At 34.6% G+C, this 21,941-nt stretch overlaps 1 protein-coding gene across 6 annotated transcripts in view; it reads right to left on the bottom strand.

Moving 5' to 3' along the window:
- Positions 1–21,941, bottom strand: part of FNIP1 (folliculin interacting protein 1) — a 155,719-nt gene that overhangs the window by 64,174 nt on the left and 69,604 nt on the right. For 3 of the 6 annotated variants that reach the window (XM_041762090.1, XM_041762092.1, XM_041762093.1), the window contains exons 2-3: positions 19,145–19,271; positions 2,599–2,733 (exon numbers count right to left, since the gene is read on the bottom strand). In XM_041762090.1, coding sequence (XP_041618024.1) covers positions 2,599–2,733; positions 19,145–19,271 — 262 coding nt within the window. The remainder of the gene's footprint in view (positions 1–2,598; positions 2,734–19,144; positions 19,272–21,941) is intronic. The other 3 variants (XM_041762095.1, XM_041762096.1, XM_041762094.1) reach the window with 2 other exon arrangements.

Genomic DNA, 21,941 nt, shown 5'->3' with positions numbered 1-21,941 from the left:
CAGAAAATAAGAAATTCAATTCAGTGAACATGCAGTACAGCTTTTACTGCTCTTACTGTGCAAAAGAGCTATCTACAAACACGGTAGTTTATTTTGCTATTTTTTATAAGGACTTATTTAAAACATTAGAATGTCTTGTTCTCAAAGAAATCCAATTAGAAGTTATTCCTTTCCATTCCTCTTTGTCATCATTTAGGAGTCAGAAAAAAAGATGAAATTGAACTCATACATTTACTTACTAATTAGATACTGTGGTAAATAACACTAATTACCCACAAAATATCTTATTCCTTATTTTTTGAAGTCTCATATGTTTCAGGGCAACAATGTGCCTAACAACAACAAAAAAAAAGTGTATTTCATAGCCTCCCTTGTAGACGAATTGACAGTTGGTTTCTACATCCAAAGGGTTAAACTAATGGTTGGGAGTAGCACCTTTCAGAATTCATGCGTTTATATGCATTCAACAAAAGCCCAGTCAATGAGATTACACATTAACTCTGGCTAAGTAGAAAGATAAGGATGCCTTGGGTTCTAAAGCCATCTCGAGGCCCATGTCTCATACTCAGAGGGCCTTTCAGACTTCTTGTCACAAGAACAAAAGAATCTCTAGAAATAGCAATTCCTAATTTACACAGTTATACAATAAGTGATGAGGAATAGGACCTAAACTACAGAAGTCAGTAATTGAGTATTATTCGCAAATTTCACTAAGCCATTCCATCATAAAAAAAAAAAAAAAAATTAGTAGGAGTTTAAAAAAATACTTTAAAAAAGACTGTTCTGGTGATAACAATAAAATGATGAAGACCTCCATTTTACATGGGAGGCCAAGGAATACATCTGCATACTATTTTTATTTTTATGGGATTTTTCCACTCTTCTGCTTATTTATTGCCCATCTGGGCTAGAAAAAAATCTACATTTACCTTTGCTATCTCTCTTAAGCATCCTCAAATAGCAATCTATTTCATTATACAGAACTATTTTGTATTAGTTTTTATATATACTCATTTACATATTATTTTTTCTCTCTTAAGGTGCCATGTAGTCTTTATTTTGTTTTAATAAAGACACAAAGCTAGTGTTTAAGAAAAAAGTCACTTTTTATATACCTAGTTACTGAAAGAACTCATCCATGTATCTGGTTAAGATAAAACTTTTATTTCAAAACACAAAGGTTTGGGTACTAAGAACATTCTAGAAACTGTGCCAAATAATTTTTTTAGTGATCAAGTGTGAAGGTTTGTTGTTTTTTTAAAAAGATCAATGCCTATCTTCAAAATTATTATGAATTTAAGTATCACAGAATTTATAGATTTTACTACCAAAACTAGAAACAAGCTCTCAGGAAGCAAAATACAGTAAAAATAAATTGGTATTTGAATTATATAAAACCATATAGTTTGCCAGTAAAGATTCTCCTTGCCTGCTCTAATACATATGAAATAATTATCATGAGTGTCACTGGCATGTTATATATTTTAATGTGACATAATCTGTAATAAAAGTTCTCATTTAAAAAGTGCTATTATTACCTTTATGCCTTATAAGGCCCTTATATAAAAGGCCAATTTTTAAAAATTACTTCTTGCTGGAAGCTATTAATCTGTAATAATCTGTATAAATCAAAGATAATGTTCTAGCTATCTGAAATCACATTTTATCAAGTGTAGTGAACTATATGCTATAATAATTCAATGTCTCTTGCTAAAAAAAAAAAAAGCGTATTTCCAGGACCATATTGAAACACACGTTTACACAATTCATCAAATCAGCAAACATCCAAACTGGTATAAATATGCTGAAGTCACATTGCATAACACTATTAGGAATTTACTAAAGTATCATGCTTAAGCTGGAGGAGAAACGGGGAAGACAGGAGAAAAGTCTAGTAGTATCTAGATTTTGAAAAACTTTGGAGATCTTTCACATACACTGTCACATGGACATGATAGAAGGGTCTCTTCCCATCCAAACATAATTACCTAATTACAAAAAATTTAAAGACCCAAAATTCTATGTTGGTATTGCTAAATATAAAATACTTGTGATTCATTCATGCAAGCTGGATGAGACAAATAAATTCATATAGATGACATATACTTGGTCTGAAAACAATCTTACATAAAATATAACAAGTTTATACAGAAGTTCCTATTAAGTACTAATTTGTTTAATTTTGTATTTTAAAAGAAGGGTCACATTACTTCTGAAAAATATAAATAAACGCCCATTTCTGCATGTGTATACTTCCAATCATACTTTAATTTCACACTACAGCCAAATTGTATTATTTTATGTTTATATTCATATTTCAATAATTTAAAATTATCTAAAATTAATTATTCTGGTAGCCCAAAAAATCTGAATTGGGAAAGGGAGAAATTTCTCCTTGCTATCTATGCTATAGTTCTCTGAACTTCTCCTAAAATTTATCAAAATGTATCAACTTACTTGTTTAACTACCTGCCTCCCCAGGAGGATAAAGACTAGCTCCTGTTGTATCCTCAGTCTCTAGGATAGTACACAACACACTGTAGGTACTCAAAGATATTTGTGAATGAATGAATAAATAAATGACATCAATGATCTTACTTGGTACTTAGGACACTGGTCTTTTACATCAGAAGATGAAGTCATAGAACTATCCAATGAGGAAGAACTGTCTCCTCCAGGTTTCAGTTGGCAGCATTTCCCAAAGACTTTTACTTGAGCATCACTACAGAGTTTCTGAAATAGAGATATTATGCCCGTTCATATTTTAATACACTTTTCATCATATATAAGTTTAATTATAGTATTAAAAACTTTTGAAAAAGCCAAGTATGAAATAACTCAAAATAGAGTGATTTGATAGAGTGAGTGCATTTTACTGCATTTTCTCCAGGACTGTTTTCTATTCTTGTGGGATGTTATATTGTCCTCTTCTCATCAACATTATCAAGCCATGTTTTTTCTAGATTATTATGGCGTACAATATTCATTACTAGTGACAATATACTGTAGCAGTTTTGGAATTATTTGGTCTCAAACCACATTCAGGTCTTTGTGTGAATTATATCAATATTTTTCCAAATAAGAAATTAAAACTGAGAAACTTTAAAATATTAATTCATTTAAATATAATAATATACTCATTACAAGTTAACATTAAGTAACACATTTTTATGAAAAAAAACTTCTATGGAGAGATGTAGGGATGGGAGAAGAAATGGAAATGAAGCTTTCATATTTTACTAAATGTGTGTGGGGTGTCTTAACATATATGAACATATGTTTATTGTTTTGAGAAAAGAATGTATTAATGTATTGAACAGTTAAATTTTTAGTAATAGCTGAGTTTAGGACCAGAAGGTTGTACAAAAGTGTAGTATGAAAGAATCATGTATTTCTATTCCTTTTTCTTTAAAGTCTTGCTTTCCTCTTATTCCCCAAAAGGTTCTAAAGCTTCCACTGCTCACAATTATTAAAGATGCAATCCACCAAAGACTCTGATACTCCTAAAAGTATTCCGGTGCTTTATCACAGTTACGAGTATATACACTCTTCCACATAAAAAGAACTCAGGTAGGTTTTCAGTAGTAGTAATCTGACTAAAATCACAATTTTTGAAGACCAATTAATTTTATACTTGCCACCATCACCAATGGCATTGTAAAAGAGAACACACGGATAATTCCAAAATTATCTCTAACCAAAAATGTAGAGACAGCATGATAAACTAAAAAGAAGGACTTTACAACTAAATAGACACGAATTTAAATCCTGACTCCTAGGAATTTACCTGACCTCTCTAAGCTTATGTATTTAATGGAGACAAAAACCCTACCTAATGAGTATAGAGTATTTGTGACACTTAAAGGACATGTGTGTGTGTGTGTGTGTGTGTGTATTCTCATTACATACTTACAAATAAATAAATAAATAAATAAATAAATAAATAAAGTGCCCTACACAGTGTCTAGAACTAGCGTATGCTTACTGAATGCCTACTGAAATAACTCAAAGCCTACTTTGGAGTCAGGAATCTTACTAGATATTTCCATTTATATTAATTCATTTAGAGATTTATTAAAAATATTTATATTCTTAGTAGTGATATTTGTGGCCACAACTTAATAAATTTCCACTTAATGGTCAGCATCAAAATGATAGGCCTTTAAGCAGATTTTCTATAAAACTCAGGATAGTAGATATTATAACCCAGTTTAACTGATAAGAAACCTGAAGCCTAGAGAGGTTAAATAACTTCACCAAGGTTATAAGAACTAGTAGGTTCTATAATATACTAAAAGGCAAAACCTAGCTGGGTTTACATGAAAGACACTCAGTATCACTAATAATTAGGGAAATGGAAACTAAAACCACAATGAGATATCACTTCATGCCTATTAGAATGGTCATCATCAATAAATCAAGAGATAACAAATACTGGCATGGGTGTGGAGAAAAGGGATACTTTGTGCACTATTGTGAATTGGTACAGCACTATGAAAAATGGCATGGAAGATCCTCCAAAAATTAAAACTTGAACTACATTACAATCCAGTAATTCCACATCTGGGAATACACATTCAGAGGAAATAAAAACACTCATTCAAAAATACATCTGCATCCCCATGTTCATGGCATTATTTACAATAGTCAAGACATAGAAAGAACCTAAGTTCTTATCTTAACATATAAATGGATAAAACAGGTGTGATATATATATACATAGTATTATTCAGCTATAAAAAAATGAGGAAATCCTACTATTTGTAACAGGATGGACAGACCCTGAAGGCATTATGTTAATCAAAATCTCAGACAGAGAGAAACAAATATTGTTCAGACTTATGGTTAGCAGAAGTGGAGAGCAGGGGGAGGGGAATTGGAGAAAGATGGTCAAAGGGTACAAATATGGGCAGTCCAGGTGGCTCAGCAGTTTAGTGCCGCCTTTAGTCCAGGGCATGATCCTGGAGACCCAGGATCTAGTCCCACGTCAGGCTCCCTGCATGGAGCCTGCTTCTCCCTTTGCCTGTGTCTCTGCCTCTCTCTCTCTCTCTCTCTGTATCTCTCATGAGTAAATAAATAAAATCTTAAAAAAATAATAAAGAGTACAAATATCCAGTAATAAGCTAAATAAGTACTAGGGGCATAGTAATGTACAACACAATAACTATAGATAACAATGTCAAATGATATCATAGGAAAGTTGTTAAAGAGAGTAAATTCTAACAGTTTTCATCATAAATAATTTTTTCCTTTTCTTTTTATTCTATTTATATGAGAAGATAAATGTTAGCTGAACCTATGGTCATAATAACTTCACAGTATATGTAAATAAAACCATAAGGCTGTGCATTTAAAACCTATGGAGCGATATCAATTATTTCTCCATAAAACTGGGGAAAAAACCTAAACTCAGTGGGCCTGAATTATCCCCTATTGCAGACCACCATTTTGTAAGTTTAAAAAAGCTTAGTACTATGTGTATCAGTAAATAAGAAACAGAGTTGAATGAAATAGTCCTTTTCCTCATGGAACTAACAATCTAATGGGAAGAAGAGACATTCAACAAATAATTAGACAAATATGTATAATGAAATATACATTTCAAATATGTCCAATTATGCTAGCAACAGCTAACTCATATAGCACTTACTATTTACTCAGATACTATTCCATTTTACATATAGTTACTCCTTTACTTCTCACAATTCAATGAAGTATTATTATTATCCCCATATTAAAAAAATGAAGAGGTTAAGGATCGATGATGTTTAATTGAACCATTCAAGAGAGAACCTAGTCTAGGGAGACCAAGGAAGTGACATCTAAGCTGGGACTACAAAAAAAAAAAAAAAAAAGAAAGAAAAGAAAAGAAAAAAGAAAAGGAGTTAAAGTGAAAAGAAAAGTGGGAGGGCTAGAAAGATATTCCAGGCTGAGGGAATTCTGTATACCCATCTCTGAACCATGAAGCAATTTGCTATGGGAAGGAAAGGGACAAACATACATCAGTTTCAGGACTAAAGTATAAACGTGTCCATAAAAGTGTACATAAAAGTTCTTACTACACATACACACGCACACACATCCTTCTTCTCTCCTACCAACTCCCCAGCTGTCCAGTGTCTTTTCTCTCTCCCATTCTGAAGTCATGGCTTTTCTGAATCCAAACAGCGACAACTTCAGTGAAATATGGTCTTATGAGGGGACAGGGCACAATCAGTAACTTTCAGGCCTTCTATGAGCACCACTGTAGAACAAAAAGGATTCTGTTTTCCTTCTTTATCTTACTTTCATTCCTAAAGGAATGATGCCATACTTAACCCACAAAAACAACACTCTAATAATGCATAAAAAAAAGCTATAAATATCACTGAAAAAAACCTGGCTTTCTATAAATGGATTATAATTTTTATTAACTTTTTTTACACATAATCACAATTTGCAAGTTTTATTCTAAAATTTTCTTTTTTCTGAACCAAATGGAAGTTGACTACCTGATGTACTATGAACTCCTAAAATACCAATACCTGAAATGTGTAGTTACTACAAACAAGGACATTCTCAACACAACCACAACACAGCCACTTTTCATGTGACATATGATCTCAATGCCCATTAATGATAATATTCTCGATACTAGTGATCAGTATCTAGTGATCACTGTAAACAAACTCTTCTTCGTCATTAACAATATTTTGGTTAGGGAGAGGACTGTGAAATTCATGTGCTGTTTATATGCCTTATATATACTTTTTCTCATCAAAATTTCAATTTGTTTATATCAGTATAAACTCATGGTTGCCTATTTCATTCAACAGGTTATAATCTGCTGCTATCATTATTTGTTTTTATGCTAGTTTTCCCTATTAAGCCAGTGACAGCCCCTTCAAGCTGGCTTTTGTGTTCCTTTGACAATTCCCTTTTCTAAGATTCAAAAAAACATGCCTCTCATTATCCTTTCTATATATTTATTTAATCAAGTCCCTCATATGAAACCAGTTCTTCATATTCACTCCCTCACGTGCTTGGACATTTTCCTCTGGCTCAGACAGACAAGATGGATATCTTCCCTATCCAATCCTGTATCAAGTAGCACCTTATGGAGATGCCCTCTTCAAGTTACTTGAGCTCAGTACTCTGCTCTGGGCCACCATGCCTCCAACAACTGTCATTAGTGTTCAGCCCTACCAAATGGTTTTAGGACTAAATTTTCTGAAAGGGGAAACGGATGGGAGGAGGGAAGATATGGGGGTACATAACTATTATTTCATGTTCCTATGTTATTTCATGATTCCTATGTTATTTCATGATTCTATATCACAACTGAAATTCAAATAAATAACCAGCACTTATACAGTACGGACCACAGGACTGTCCACATGAGGGAGAGACACTGTGGGCTCAAAGAGGTATAAGAAAAAAAGACCTTTAGGTGTGGCACCCCAAGCACAGGGAGCCCGCACAGGAAGACAAGTCTCCATAATATTTGGCTTTTAAAAACCAGTGACCTAATCTCGCAGATTATTATAGTCAGTGGAACCTCACACCTAGAACTTCAAATTTCAGTGGGCTCAGCTCTGGGAGAGTGAAGGGCAGAGGAAACTGAGCCTCTGCTCTTAAAGAAACAGCACCACACACATGGAAACAGCAGTCTAAAAAATGCCTAGGGTAGATGGGAGGGAGAGTTGTTTACTAATCTCAGAGCATGTGTGGGAGGGGCAAGGATTCCCTGGAAGACTTCTCCAGGAACAAAGGAGCTGGCAGGCGCCATTCCAGCACCACTGTCCCCCTTCACCCCCCAGCTTAGACACGCAGACACCTGGGGGAAATAGCTCAGGGCCAACAAACTGCAACTCATAAGACAGCACCCCACCCCTGTGTTCTCCTCCGTACATGCCCCCCTCCAACCAGACCTGGTTTCAGATCCCCACACACACACCGCAGACCTATCCAAACCTGGCTACTACCAGGAAACCTGCCCCTGCTTTCTCCTGCAGACCTGCCTCCTCCAATATGCCCTTGGCCAGAGCACATCCAAAGTGGTGCACAAACCTGGCAATATGCAAGCAGCCTTAACAGGGGCCAGAATCACTTCAAAGTGACTCCTACAAAGAGAGAGGTTAAGACAACCATACACATCAGTTCAACTGAGGTACCAGCAGAGGGCAGAGGGCAGACATCTGGTCTGACTGCAGGCCCCATCCACCGACGATAGTTTCTGATGATGGTAGAGGCAAAGCACCCTTGCAGTTCCACGCTACCACATCTCCAGAAAATGACTGGTCTGACTCATCACGCACATAGCAGCCCCAGGTTGGCCCACTAACACAGGAACCAAACTCTGCCAACAACAGGCAAAGAGAGTCATAGTACACAACTGGACTAAAGGCAAATGCGGTTCAGCCACAACAACGGAGTACATGCAATGCACATAGGAAACATCCCTGAAGCTCCAGGTTCTGGTGAACAAGGGACATTGCACTCCAGGATACTCCAGGACCTCTTCTTCATTAAGGCCACTACTTTCAAGAGCAGGAGACATAGCTGACTTTCCTAACACATAAAAACAGAGACAATGAAGAGACAGAGAAATATGCCAAATGAAGGAAGAGGAAAAAAAAAAATCACAGCAAGGCACCTAAAATAATGGAGATAAGTAACATGCCTGAAAGAAAATTTCAAGTAATGGTCATAAAAATACTCATTGAACTTGAGAAAAGAATAGAGGACCTTAGTGACACTCTCAACAAAGAGACTAAAAACATAAAAAGAACCAATCAAAAATAAAGAAATCAATAACTGAAATTAAAAACAAACCGGATGGAAGAACAGAGTAGAGGAAATGGAAAAACAGATGGATGACCTGGAAGACAGAATAATGGAAAGCAATTAAGCTGAACAGGAAAGAGAAAAAAATAATTATAAATTAAAATAAACTGAGGGAACTCAGAAATACCATCAAGCATAATAACATTTACATTATAGGGACCCCAGAAGGAGAAGAAAGAGAAAAAGATGTAGAAAATTTGAAGAAATAATAGCTGAAAAATCCCCAAATCTAGGGAAGGAAATGGAAATCCAGATCTAGGAGGCACAGAGAACCCCAACAAAATCAACTGAAGAAGGCCCACACCAAGGCACATGGCAATTAAAATGGCAAAAGGTAGTGACAAAGAGAATTTTTTTTTTAATTTATTTATGATAGTCACAGAGAGAGAGAGAGAGAGGCAGAGACACAGGCAGAGGGAGAAGCAGGCTCCATGCACCAGGAGCCCGACATGGGATTCGATCCCGGGTCTCCAGGATCACGCCCTGGGCCAAAGGCAGGTGCTAAACTGCTGCGCCACCCAGGGATCCCTCAAAGAGAAATTTTTAAAAGAAGAAAGAGAAAAGAAAAACAGTTACATAAAAGGGAAACACAAAAGCCTATCAACCAATTCTTCAGCAGAAACTGAAGGTCAGGAGGAAATGGCATGATATATTCAAAGTGCTGAAAGAAACAATCTACAACCAAGAATACTCTATCCACCAAGGCAATCGTTCTAAATAGAAGGAGAGATAAAAGTGTTTCCCAGACAAATAAAAGTTAAAGGAATTCATCACCATTAAAACAGCCCTATATCAAATGTTATATGAGACCTCCTGAGTGTAAAGAAAAGACCATAAGTAGGAGTAAGAAAAGTAGGAAGCACAAAAGCAATATAAATATCTATAAAAATCAGTCAGGGGATTCACAAAATAAAAAGCTATAAACTATGATGCCTTATATCTAAAAATGCAATGGGAGAAAAGTAAAGAATGGGTTCAAACTTAAGCTATCATCAACTGAATACGGACTGAATACTGCACAAGATGCTATAAAACCTAATGGCAACCATAAATCAAATACCAGTAAAAGATACGTAAAAATTTTTAAAAAGGAATCCAAATATATCACTAAAGAAAGCCAGCAAACCATGAGAGAAAGAGCAAAAGAAAGGAACAGATAAAAACTACAAAACAACCATAAAACAAGAAAATGGCAATATGTACATATTCATAATTACTTTGAATGCAAATGGACTAACACTCCTATCAAAGAACAATGGGTGACAGAATGGATAAAAAAGCAAGATCCACCTATATATTGCTTACAAGAGACTCATTTCAGACCTAAAGACATGCAAAGTGAAAGTGATGGATGGAAAAGCATTTCCCATCCCAGTATCCCCTGGTATAGCAATACTTAATATCAGACAAAATAGATGTTAAAGCAAACAGTGTAACAAGAGACAAAGAAGGACACTATATAATAAAAAAGAGAATCTAACAAAAAGATATGATAATTATAAATATGTATGCACCCAATACGGGAGCATCCAAATACATACAGCAGCTAATAACAGGCATATAAGGAAAGTAACACAGTAATACAATAAGAGTAGGGGACTTTAATGCCCCACTTACATCAATGGACAGATCAACCAGACAGAAAATCAGCATGGAAACAGTGGCTTTGAATGACACAATGGACCAGAGAAATGTAACAGATATATTTAGAATATTCCATCTTAAAACAGTAGAATACACATTCTTTTCAACTGTACATGGAACATTCTCCAAAAGAGATTGTACATTAGGTGACAAAACAAGTATCAACAAATTCAAAAAGACGAAAGACATTACCATGCATCTTTTCAGATCACAACACTATGAAACTAGAAATCAACGACAAAAAAATCTGGAAAGAACACAAATACATGGAGGTTAAATAACATGTTACTAAACAATGAATGGGTCAACTGAAAAATCAAAGAGAAAATGAAAAATACATGGAGACAAATGAAAATGGAAACACAATGGTCTAAACCTTTGGGATGCAGCAGAAGAGGTTCTAAGAAGGAAGGAAGTTTATAAGAATATGGGCCTATCACAAGTAGAAAAATCTCAAATAAACAATCCAACCTCATATCTAAAAAGAGCTAGAAGAAACCCAAAACCAGTAAAAGAAAGGAAATAAAAAAGATCAGAGAATAAATGAAATAGGAATTGAAAAAACAACAGAACACGTCAATGAAACCATGAGCTGCTTATTTGAAAAAAATCAAGAAATTGATAACCCTTGGCCAAACTCATCAAAGAGAGAGAACTCAAAAAAAAAACCATAAATAAAAAAGGAGAAATGACCAACATGACAGAAATATAAACAATTATAAGAGATTATGAAAAATTACATACCAACAAAAACTAGACACCTTAGAAGAAATGGAAAAATCCATAGGTACATATAATCTCCCAAAACTGAATCTGAAAGAAATAGAAAATTTGAACAGACCAATACAAGCAACAAAATTGAATCAGTATTCAAAAATCTCCAAATAAACAAAAGTCCAGGGCCAGATGATTTCAAAGGAGAATTCCACCAAATATTTATAGAAGAGTTAATATCTATTCTTAAACTATTACAAAAAATAAGAGGAAGGAAAGTTTCCAGATTCATTCTATGAGGCCAGCATTACCCTGATACCAAAGCTACATAAAGACACCACTAAAAAGGAGAAAATACTGGCCAACATTCCTGATGAACATAGACACAGAAATTCTCAATTAAATACTAGCAAACCAAATTCAACAATACAGTAAAAAGGTTATTCACCACAATCAACTGGGTTGCAAAGGTGGTTTAATATTCACAAATCAACCAACACGACATATCACATTAGCAAGAGAAAGGATAAAACCCTATGATGATTTCAAGAGATGCAGAAAAAGCATTTGACAAAGTACAACATAGATTAATGATAAAAACCCTCAACGAGGTAGATTTAAAGGAAACATAGCCCAACATAATAAAAGCTATATATGAAAAATCCACAACTAACAGCACGCTCAATGGTAAAAAACTGAGAGCTTTTTCCCTAAGATCAGGAACAAGACAAGGATGTCCACTCTCACCACTATTATTCAACACACTGGAAGTCCTAGCCACAGCAGACAACAAAAAGAAATGAACGGCATCCAAACTGGCAAGGAAGAAATAAAACTTTCAGTAACTGCAGGTGACATGATGCTATATATATAGAAAACACTAAAGACTCCGCAAAAAAAAAAAAACTAGTAGCACTGATAATCGAATTCAGTAAAGCTGTAGGACACAAAATCCATATACAGAAATTCACTGTATCTCTATACACTAATAATAAAGCAACCAAAAGAAACAATCCCATTTACAATTACACCAAAAAGGATAAAAACCTAAGAATAAACTTCACCAAGGAGGTAAAAGACCTGTGAAAACTATGACACAATGATTAAAGTATCGAAGAGGACACAAACAAATGGAAAGATATTCTGTGCTCACAGATTGCAAGAACAAATATTGTTAAAAGATCCATACTACCCAAAGCAATCTACAGATTTAACACAATCCCTATCAAAATATCAACAGTATTTTTCACAGAACTAGAACAAACAATTCTAAAATTTGTATGGAACCCCAAAGACCCCAAATTTCCAAAGCAATCTTGAAAAAGAAACACAAAACTGAAGGTATCACAATCTCAGATTTTAACATTCACTCCAAAACTTTAATATTCAAAACAGTATGGTACTGGCACAAAAACAGACACATAGATCAATGGAACAGAATAGAGAGGCCAGAAATAAGCTCACAATGATACAGTTGTTTAATCTTCAACAAAGGATGCAAAAATAAACAATGGGAAAAAGTCTCTTCAACAAATAGTGTTGGGAAAATTGGACAGCTATAGGCAAAAGAATAAAACTAGACCACTTTCTTATACAATACACAAAAATAAACTCAAAATGGATTAAAGATACCAATATAAGACTTGAAATCATAAAAATCCTAGAAGAGAGTTTAGGCAGTAATCTCTGACATGAGCCGTAGCAACATTTTCCTAGATACGTCTCCTAAGGCAAAGGGATTAAAAAAAAGCAAAAATAAACTACTGTGATTATATCAAACTAAAAATCTGCAAAACAAAGGAAACAATTAAAATATAAAACCAGCCTACTGAATGGGAGAAGATACTTGCCAATGATGCATCTGACAAAGGGCTAGTATTCAAAATATACAAAGAACATATACAGCTCAACACACACACAAAAAAAGCCCAAATAATTCAGTTAAAAATCAGCAGAATACATGAAAAGACAGTTCTCCAGAGAAGAGATACAGATGGCTAAAAGACATGAAAAGATGTTCCACGTTGCTAATCATCAGGGAAATGCAAATTAAAAGCATATTGAGATATCTTTCACACATGTCGAAATGGCTAAAATCAAAACACAAGAAACAACTGTTGGCAAAGATGTCAAGAAAGGGAACCTTGTGCACTATTGGTGGGAATGTCAACTAGTACATCCATGGTGGAAAAGAGTACGGAGGTTCCCCAAAAAATTAAAAATAGAATTATCATATGATCCAGTAACTCCACCACGACCATTTTTTAATCAAAAAATACAAAATAGTAACTCAAAAAGATGTATGTACCCCTGTGTTTACTGCAGCATTATTTATAATAGCTAAATTATGGAAGCAGCCCAGTGTCCAATGGAAAACTGACAGGTGAATTGGTAAAGAAGATGTGAGGAGAATACACACACACACGCACACACACACACACACACACACACACCTAATGCAATATTACTGAGCCATAAAAAAGAACGAAATCTTGCAACACTGGAGCTACAGAGTATAATGCTAAGTGAAATAAGTCAGAGACAAATACCATATGATTTCACTCATATGTGGAACTTAAGAAAAAACAAATGAGTAAAGAAAAAAAAAGAACAGACAAATCAAAAAGCAGACTCTAAACTATAGAGCACACTATCACCAGAAGGGAGGTCAGGGGAATGGGTGAAATAAATGGAGGGGATTAAAAATATATTTATCATGATGAGGACTGAGTAATGTAGAGAATTGCTGAATAACTATTTTGTACACTTGAAACTAATACGACACCATATGTTAACTATACTGAAAGACTCTCTGGGGATGAGGACCCAAAATCATATTTTTAACAAGTGCCCCAGGCCAATGTTACACATACAAGATTCACTGGATGGAACCATCAGCAGGATTTCTTCCAAGTCTAAAATTCTGTTCATTCTCATGATGTGAATTTTAGTTAGCTCTATTCTTCTGTGAACAGCACGAAATAAGAAAGGCAATGATATTGCCTAAGAACCTACAATTTGCCTGATGCTGTTTGGGGTCTTACACACACTGCCTTATTTTCCTGCAAAATAATCCTTTGAGGTAGGTATTATTATTCTTACCACAGTATGCATAGATTCCAAGCTGGAACTCTGTACAAACTTCCATCTATAGGATGAATAAGTTCAGAGGATGTAATGCACAGCATGGTGACTACAGTTAACAGCATCAAAGTTGCCAAGAGAGTAGATTTTAAATGTTCTCATAATAGGGGTGCCTGGGTGGCTTAGCTGGCTAAGCACTGGACTCTTGATTTTGGCTCAAGTCATGACCTAAGAGTTGTGGGATCAAGCCCTGAATCCGGCTCCTTGCTCAGTGGGCAGTCTGCTAGAGATTCGTTTCCTCTCCCTCTGCCTCTTCCCACCCCTAGCTCTCTGAGTATCTCTCTCTCTCTCTAAAAACAAATATATAAATCTTTAAAAATAAATAAATAAAATAAAAATTCTCATCAAAAACACACAGAAAAATTATGACTTTGTGACTTGATAGATGTGATCACTAACTATATTGTGGTAATCCCTTTTCCATATATACATAGATAAAATAACTATATTGTGTACCTTAACTTTACACAATGTTATATGTCTACTGTACTTCAATAAAGCTGGGGGGAAAAAGTTGCTGCTATTGTGCAATACCTTATCTTCATACAAGAAATTACTATTTTAGGAACTGTTTCTTCATCCTGATTGAATCACTGAGTTTTATGTACTATCAACATAAATTACCTGATACTATGATGATAATATAAAAACAATAAGGGGAGCCTGGGTGGCTCAGTCAGTTAAGCATCTGACTCTTGGTTTCAGCTCAGGTTGTAATCTTTCAGAGTGTGAGACCAAGCCCCACTCAGTGGTGAGTGGCTTGGGATCGTCTCTTCCTCTCCCTCTGCACTTCCCCCCACCAGCACTCTCTTGCTCTCTCTCTCTCTAAAATAAAAAAACAAATCTTAAAAAAAAAAAAAGGAAAAACCTCCAAAATTAATAAACTTCATCGTAAGGACTCTTCAAGTTATTTTTCTCACCTATTTAAAATTTACTCTTGTATTTTAGAGATTTTGTAAGGCAATTTAAATCCTTTATGTGTAGTAGGGAGTCAATCAGATATAAATAGAACAAACAAAAAACACAAAAATATATATAATTTTGGTAGTCACTGCCAGATTAACCCCCATGGAGACTACCATTTCACTCACTTTAAAAGCAAAGTATTATCATTAAACATTTGAGTTTTTTCCAATCTAAAAGGAAAGAATAAAATCTCAGTATAGTTTTAATTTTCATTCCCTTTATTAGGAATGAGAACATGAATCCTATTAAATGTGTAATGGCCTTCTGAATGTGAGTGTTCTCATCCTTCACCCAATTTCCTAACTGGTTCTCCTAACTTGACTCCTAAGAACACGTTATGGTGGTGGTGTTTGTTTCTTTATTTTGTTTTGTTTTGTTTACCACAAGAGTTTATTAGGGGTTTCTTTGTTCGGTTTGGTTGTCAAATTTAAAAGTCTTTTACTTTATGGCTCCTAGATTTTAAATCATAGCTAGAAATGTCTTCTCCACAAATATATATAGGAACTCATTCATGTTTCTTGGGTAATGTAGCTTTACTTTCTACATTATTATGTCAAATATACTTGATATATAAATCCATATTTATCTTTAAATAGTTGTCTCAGTACCATTTTATTAATCTTTATTGATATAAGATGATGTCTTTAGCATACACTAAATTCCTGTGTGTACATGGATCTATTTCTGATTCCTTATTTTACTCTGTTAATCGTTTTTACCTATTTATGTGTCAATAACACAGTTTTAATTACTGAAACTTTACAGTATTTTAGCAACTCTGGTAGGACCTCAATGTCCTCTTTCAGTTTTCCAACCAGTGATTGCTCATTTTTTTCCATTTGAACTTCAAGTTCGGCTATCGACTTCCACACACTGTTTTTAAACCAAAAACAAAATAAGACTGTCATTTTTTATTGGGATTGCATTATTCTACAAAGCAACTTAGAATGAACAACTTTAGGACAGTATTATCCAAGAAAATATTTTGACTCTCCTTTTGCTCAGATTTTATGTGCTTTTGGGGGAGAAAAAGATTTCATGTACTTTTGGTGACTTTTAAAGTTCTGGAAACATAGTTCTTTTAAACATTATATATAAGCACTTTTTCAAATTGCTATTTTAAATAAAGTCTAAGCTTTCTTCATATTGTCTAATTGAAAGCTTTAAGTATATATTGAGCTTACTGATTTCCATATATTAACTTTTATGCAGTTCCAATTACCTGAAATCCAATGTTCCAAATTGGATATCATAATTAATATTCAACTATTAGCACTTGTTCAATGTTTAATAGTGTATAAAACTCACATACTATACTTCGTATTCACCTTTCCAAAGTTATTTGAATTTACTGATGTTCAAATTTATACTTGTATGTAACATATGAAGGCTGAAGTATGTGAATGATCATATAACTTCACCAGGAACCCATGAAATAGAATTACATTATCATTAAAACAAAAACAATGTCCAGGATAAGGATAGTATCATGTGATAAAATCACACAGAATACATCTGGCTACATCCATGTTTAAAGAAACATCTCAATAATTTTTACAGTTCAGCAATAAAATGAGTAAGCTCTGAGGACTAAAAGTAAAAAAATAAAAATATATTTTTACAAACAAGGGAAGTTATTTTATTAAAATCATTGAATGTATTCACTTTAATCAGGTTTTATTTTATTTTTTTTAAAGATTTTATGTATTTATTCATGAGAGACACACAGAGAGAGAGAGGCAGAGACACAGGCAGAGGGAGAAGCAGGCTCCATGCAGGGAGCCAGATGTGAGACTCGATCCCAGGTCTCCAGAATCAAGCCCTGGATTGAAGGTGGCGTTAAACCGCTGAGCCACCAGGGCTACCCTTAACAGGTTTTATAGTTAAACAGTTATTTTTCATTAAATATAATAGAGCTGGTACATACATGTTCTGAAAAGCTATACAGTGACCAATATAGTTTCATTTTGGTATTATAGGACAGTATTAGGCATGCAAAGTACTTTAATTTCTAACACAAAAGCAAAGCATTCATATAATTCACCACAGAATTATTTTTTTAAAGATTTTATTTATTTATTCATGAGAGACAAAGAGAGAGAGGCAGAGACGTGAGGGAGGGAGAAGCAGGCTCCCCAAAGGGAGCCTGATGTGAGACTTAATCCCCCCATGCCCTGAGCTGAAGGCAGACACTCAACCGCTGAGCCACCAGTGTCCCGCATTTTGTGTTTCATTGACAGCCTTTAATCGTAACTTGGTATTATTTATTTGTGTACTTTTTTGTTCAACATTTAACTCCTTTAAAAAGGGGATCTTATTGTAGGCAACAGAAGGACACAGATGGTTAAATCTCCAAGGGCCTAGTACTTGTAGATACTTAGTTATTTGTACAAATAAACACTTTAAGAACATCCTGCAGTGCTTCTTCCTAACCAGATTGAAAAAAGTATCCAAAAAATGGTTAAGAAATCTAAACAAAGCCCCATCTCCAGAAAACTAAGAAATGTGTTAGTAATTAGAAGGGATACTGTAAAACTTGGCAATCAAATTAACTCAAAAATTAGTCAAGTACCTATTATATACCACCGTAGTGGATGCTGAGGATGCAATTAGAAATAAAACAACAGATTATGCCCAATATATCAAAACTATTTAAGAACACAAAATCTCAAATACAAACTCTTCAAGCTCAAAAACTAAATAAATGTTTCCTTCAACAGACAATTCTATTGGCAGGAAAAGCTTTCCTAAAGTACTGTGTTTTCAATTGTTCACCAAATGTTATTGAAAATTATTAATTTACTGAAAGGAAGAAAACATGATTCCAAGCTTCTGTTTCCAGATTAGAGATAAAGGAATGAGTTTTTATGCCAGAAAATATAATAACAGTAGCAGAAGCAAAGGTAATGACCATCACTTAGGTTTTTGTGAAAGTTAGTAATGGGAATCCTCTCTAAAATGGAGTCAGGAGATTCTGCAAGGGTAGCTCTCATACCCCACACTCATAACTAACTGTAGACCCAACAGGAAGAAACAGATTCACCTTACACAGACATGTGGATACCACTCTACCACTCCAGCTGAAGAACAGACACTTTTTTCATCTCTCTCATTTCATACCCACCCTCATACTCACCCTCCACCAATGAGAAGCCACGACACTTCAAGTTTACCCTTGGATTTTTAGTTCCTAACAGCCTACTCAACTTACTCTTTTTCTCCTTAAAAAAGCATGCCTCTCCTTTGTTTCTCAGACTAGTTTATGGTTTTGCCAAGCTTGTTTGTCCCCAATTGCAATTCTTTTTTATTCCCAGATAAACCCATCTTTGGCTGGTAAAATAACTGGCATGTTTATTTTAAGGTTAACATTTCCTTGGACAACCAAGCGAATGACTATGCACTATTGCTAAACTAGTCAAAATACAACACTGGAAGTTAACAAAATAGATGCTCTTTTTACACTGTAAAGCAGGAGGACAAAGAGATTTAACTTGCTTTGCCCCTTTCACACAAATAATTTCATCTCTCTAGTCACACTTCTCACAACTGTAAGATGAGAGGTTTGGACTATATCCTCCATAAGGATCTCTAGGACTCTAGTCATATCTCATAATACAATTATGTAGGTAAATAAACATCAAACCAAAATGCTCTCTGGTGCTAGAATGATAATATATAAAGCAAATGTTTTTTCCTTTAAAATTTTTCAAAATCAAGGCTCTAAATATTAAAAACATGATAAAGATGTTTCGTACTGACAAGCAAAAGTGCTATAATTCAAATCTATTCATTCTTTCTCAAATTAAAATATTTGACATTAAATTTCAACCAAATCAATAATGATGCTCACCGATACTGATATGTCCTCACTTTTTCTCTTAACACTGGAGTCAAACAAGACATTTCTCCCTCGTCTTTCACAGTCTTGATATACAATCAGTCGAATTTGGCTTGGATCAAACTCTGACAAAGGCCAACTTTAAAGAAAAATAAAGGTCCATTAGTTACTCTAATAAATATTCCACATAAATTGCTAGGAAAAAAAAAACTTGTATTATAAAACCCTAAGTTGTAGAATTACTAAAGACTATATATAGAAGTATTTTTTATTAAATACCATCATTTAAGACTAAAAACTCATACAGCAATGACATTGTAGATTGAAAAGTAAAAATAAAAGTTGCAGCAAGCGTATACAATATAGTCATCCCATATGACTTTAAAAATGGTTAACCTAACAAAAATACATGACTATATTTAATATAATGAAAATACACATTGCTTCATGGCATGGACCCAGATGGCATAACGTTAATCCGTATGTTTAAAGTTTTATTTTTATTCTTTACATGGAAATGTAAAAACAGAGTTTCAGATTAATAGCAGCTAAGTACTTATAAAATGAAAACAAGTAAAAAAAAAAAAAAGTGATGACCAAAAGCAACAGACATTCTCATATAAAGCTAGTGTGAGTAAAAACTGGCTCAACTTCCTTAGAGAATAGTATTTTTGTAATATATATAATAAATAGACAAAATCTAATATAACTGATTTTAAGTTTTACCAGCATTTCCATTCCATTCCATTATACAAGAATCCTCATAGAAGTACTGTTATGGAAATAATGCAAATGGTCCATTAAGAGTAGAATGGATAAATATATTATGGTATATTCAAACTTACAAATACATATATTCAGACACAACAAATACAATGAATGAACTTCAACTATAGGCAAAACACAGACTGACCCTGAGCAAAAGAAATGAGACAATGTCATACTCCCATACACACAATACATACATGCACACAGAGTTACTGTATTTTTCCATTTATACAAAGGTTTAAATCATGTAAAGTTTTAGGCAGAGATGCATATTTAGTTTTTAAAACTCTAAGGAAAACAAAGGAAGTGATGGCTTCAAAAGTCTGGAGAGTGGTTATCTCTGGGGATAAGGTTGGAGGTGGTAGTGGTATAATCAGGAGGGAATATAGTAGATAGACTGGGGGCACTAATTGTGTTCTATTTTTAGACTGGACCATGCTTAAATCAATATTTACTTTAGAGCACAAAAAAAAGCCACTTCAGTTGTTTTATGTACTTTTATATATGCATTGTCACAATTAAAAAATTAATGAAGTGAGTCAGATAAGTGAAGAGAGAGACAGAGAGAACAATGACCTTACGGCTGGAGATACTAACTTAGTGAGCTGAACAGACTACAACTGATTGGATAGGTGTTAACAAATAGGACAACGGCCATAGCAGAAGCTGTTTGGGTTAGTTATGCCAGGATGACTGGTCAATTCCTCACAATCCATCACTTATTTTTTTTTTTAAAGATTTTATTTATTTATTCATGACAGACACACACACAAAGAGAGAGAGAGAGAGGCAGAGACACAGGCAGAGGGAGAAGTAGGCTCCATGTCGGGAGCCTGATGTGGGATTCGATCCCAGGTCGCCATCACACCCCAGGCCAAAGGCGGCACTAAACTGCTGGGCCACTAGGGCTGCCCACAATCCATCACTTACAACTCTTGATTGGAAAAAAAAAAAAGAAAAACAACAACTCTTGATTGGGTTCCTTCATCTCCTTAAGAGAATCTTAAACCTAACTTCATCAGTGCATCTCACCCCATAACTGGCAACATAAAACATCTTCATTCCAAATTCTTTTATTTTATTTTATTTATTTATTCATGAAAGATACAGAGAGAGAGGCAGAACACAGGCAGAGGGAGAAGCAGGCTCCCTGCAGGGAGCCTGATGCAGGACTCGATCCCAGAACCCCCAGATCGCAACCTGAGTCAAAGGCAGATGCTCAACCACTGTGCCACCCAGGTGCCCCCTTCATCCCAAATTCTTGACAGTAAATACCATTCTAGTTTTCTCCCGTCTAATTTTTAGTAAATGTCTGTGTTAGGAATTGATTTACTGAACTGTAGTTTGCCATTATGTGAAGGATACTATAAAAGAATACATCAACATAGAATGAAAACTAGGAAAGAGGTCTTAAAGAAACCAGAAAGACGAGCACTTTAGGGAGAAAGAAATACCATGGCAGTCACTAAGAAGCATCCACTATTTTCAGAAACAAAGAAATCATTGGTGACCATGGCAAGGACACTTCTAAGGAATAAAAAAATACAACGGGTCAGACTGCAGAGGATTGAAGAGTGAACGGGAACAGAGAAAATAGTGAATTTAAGGTAAGTGTCAAGGAAAGAAAGGAATCATGGAGTGACAGCTATTTTATTAAAAAGGATACATCTGAATATATTTACATATTGATGACAAAGATTTTGAAGAAGGGAGATGGTGAAGGACAAAGCAAAGCCTCTGAAGAAGTGGAGTTGGATAGCTATAGAGTACAGGTGAAAGGATAAGTCTCCAAAGAAAAGAGAGGACAATCCCTGCACTAGGATGGAAAGAAATGAGGCAAAGATGGACATGGATACAGAAGGAGGTGTAGATATTAAGGTAAAATACTGAGAAAATTCATTCTAAAAGCCCTTAAAGTAGATTAAGAGAAATGAAGGAAAGGTTGTAAAATGGGGAATAGTAGAGAGTAAAAAAGAACAGTGGTAAGGGAAAAAATACACTAACTAGGAAACATAAGGTTTCTGGGCAATGCTGGAAGTCT

Source organism: Vulpes lagopus, chromosome 7, assembly GCF_018345385.1.
Source record: "Vulpes lagopus strain Blue_001 chromosome 7, ASM1834538v1, whole genome shotgun sequence".
Lineage (NCBI taxonomy): Eukaryota > Metazoa > Chordata > Mammalia > Carnivora > Canidae > Vulpes > Vulpes lagopus.
Note: the sequence above shows the minus strand (reverse complement) of the source record. Positions and strands in the feature narration are given on the sequence as shown.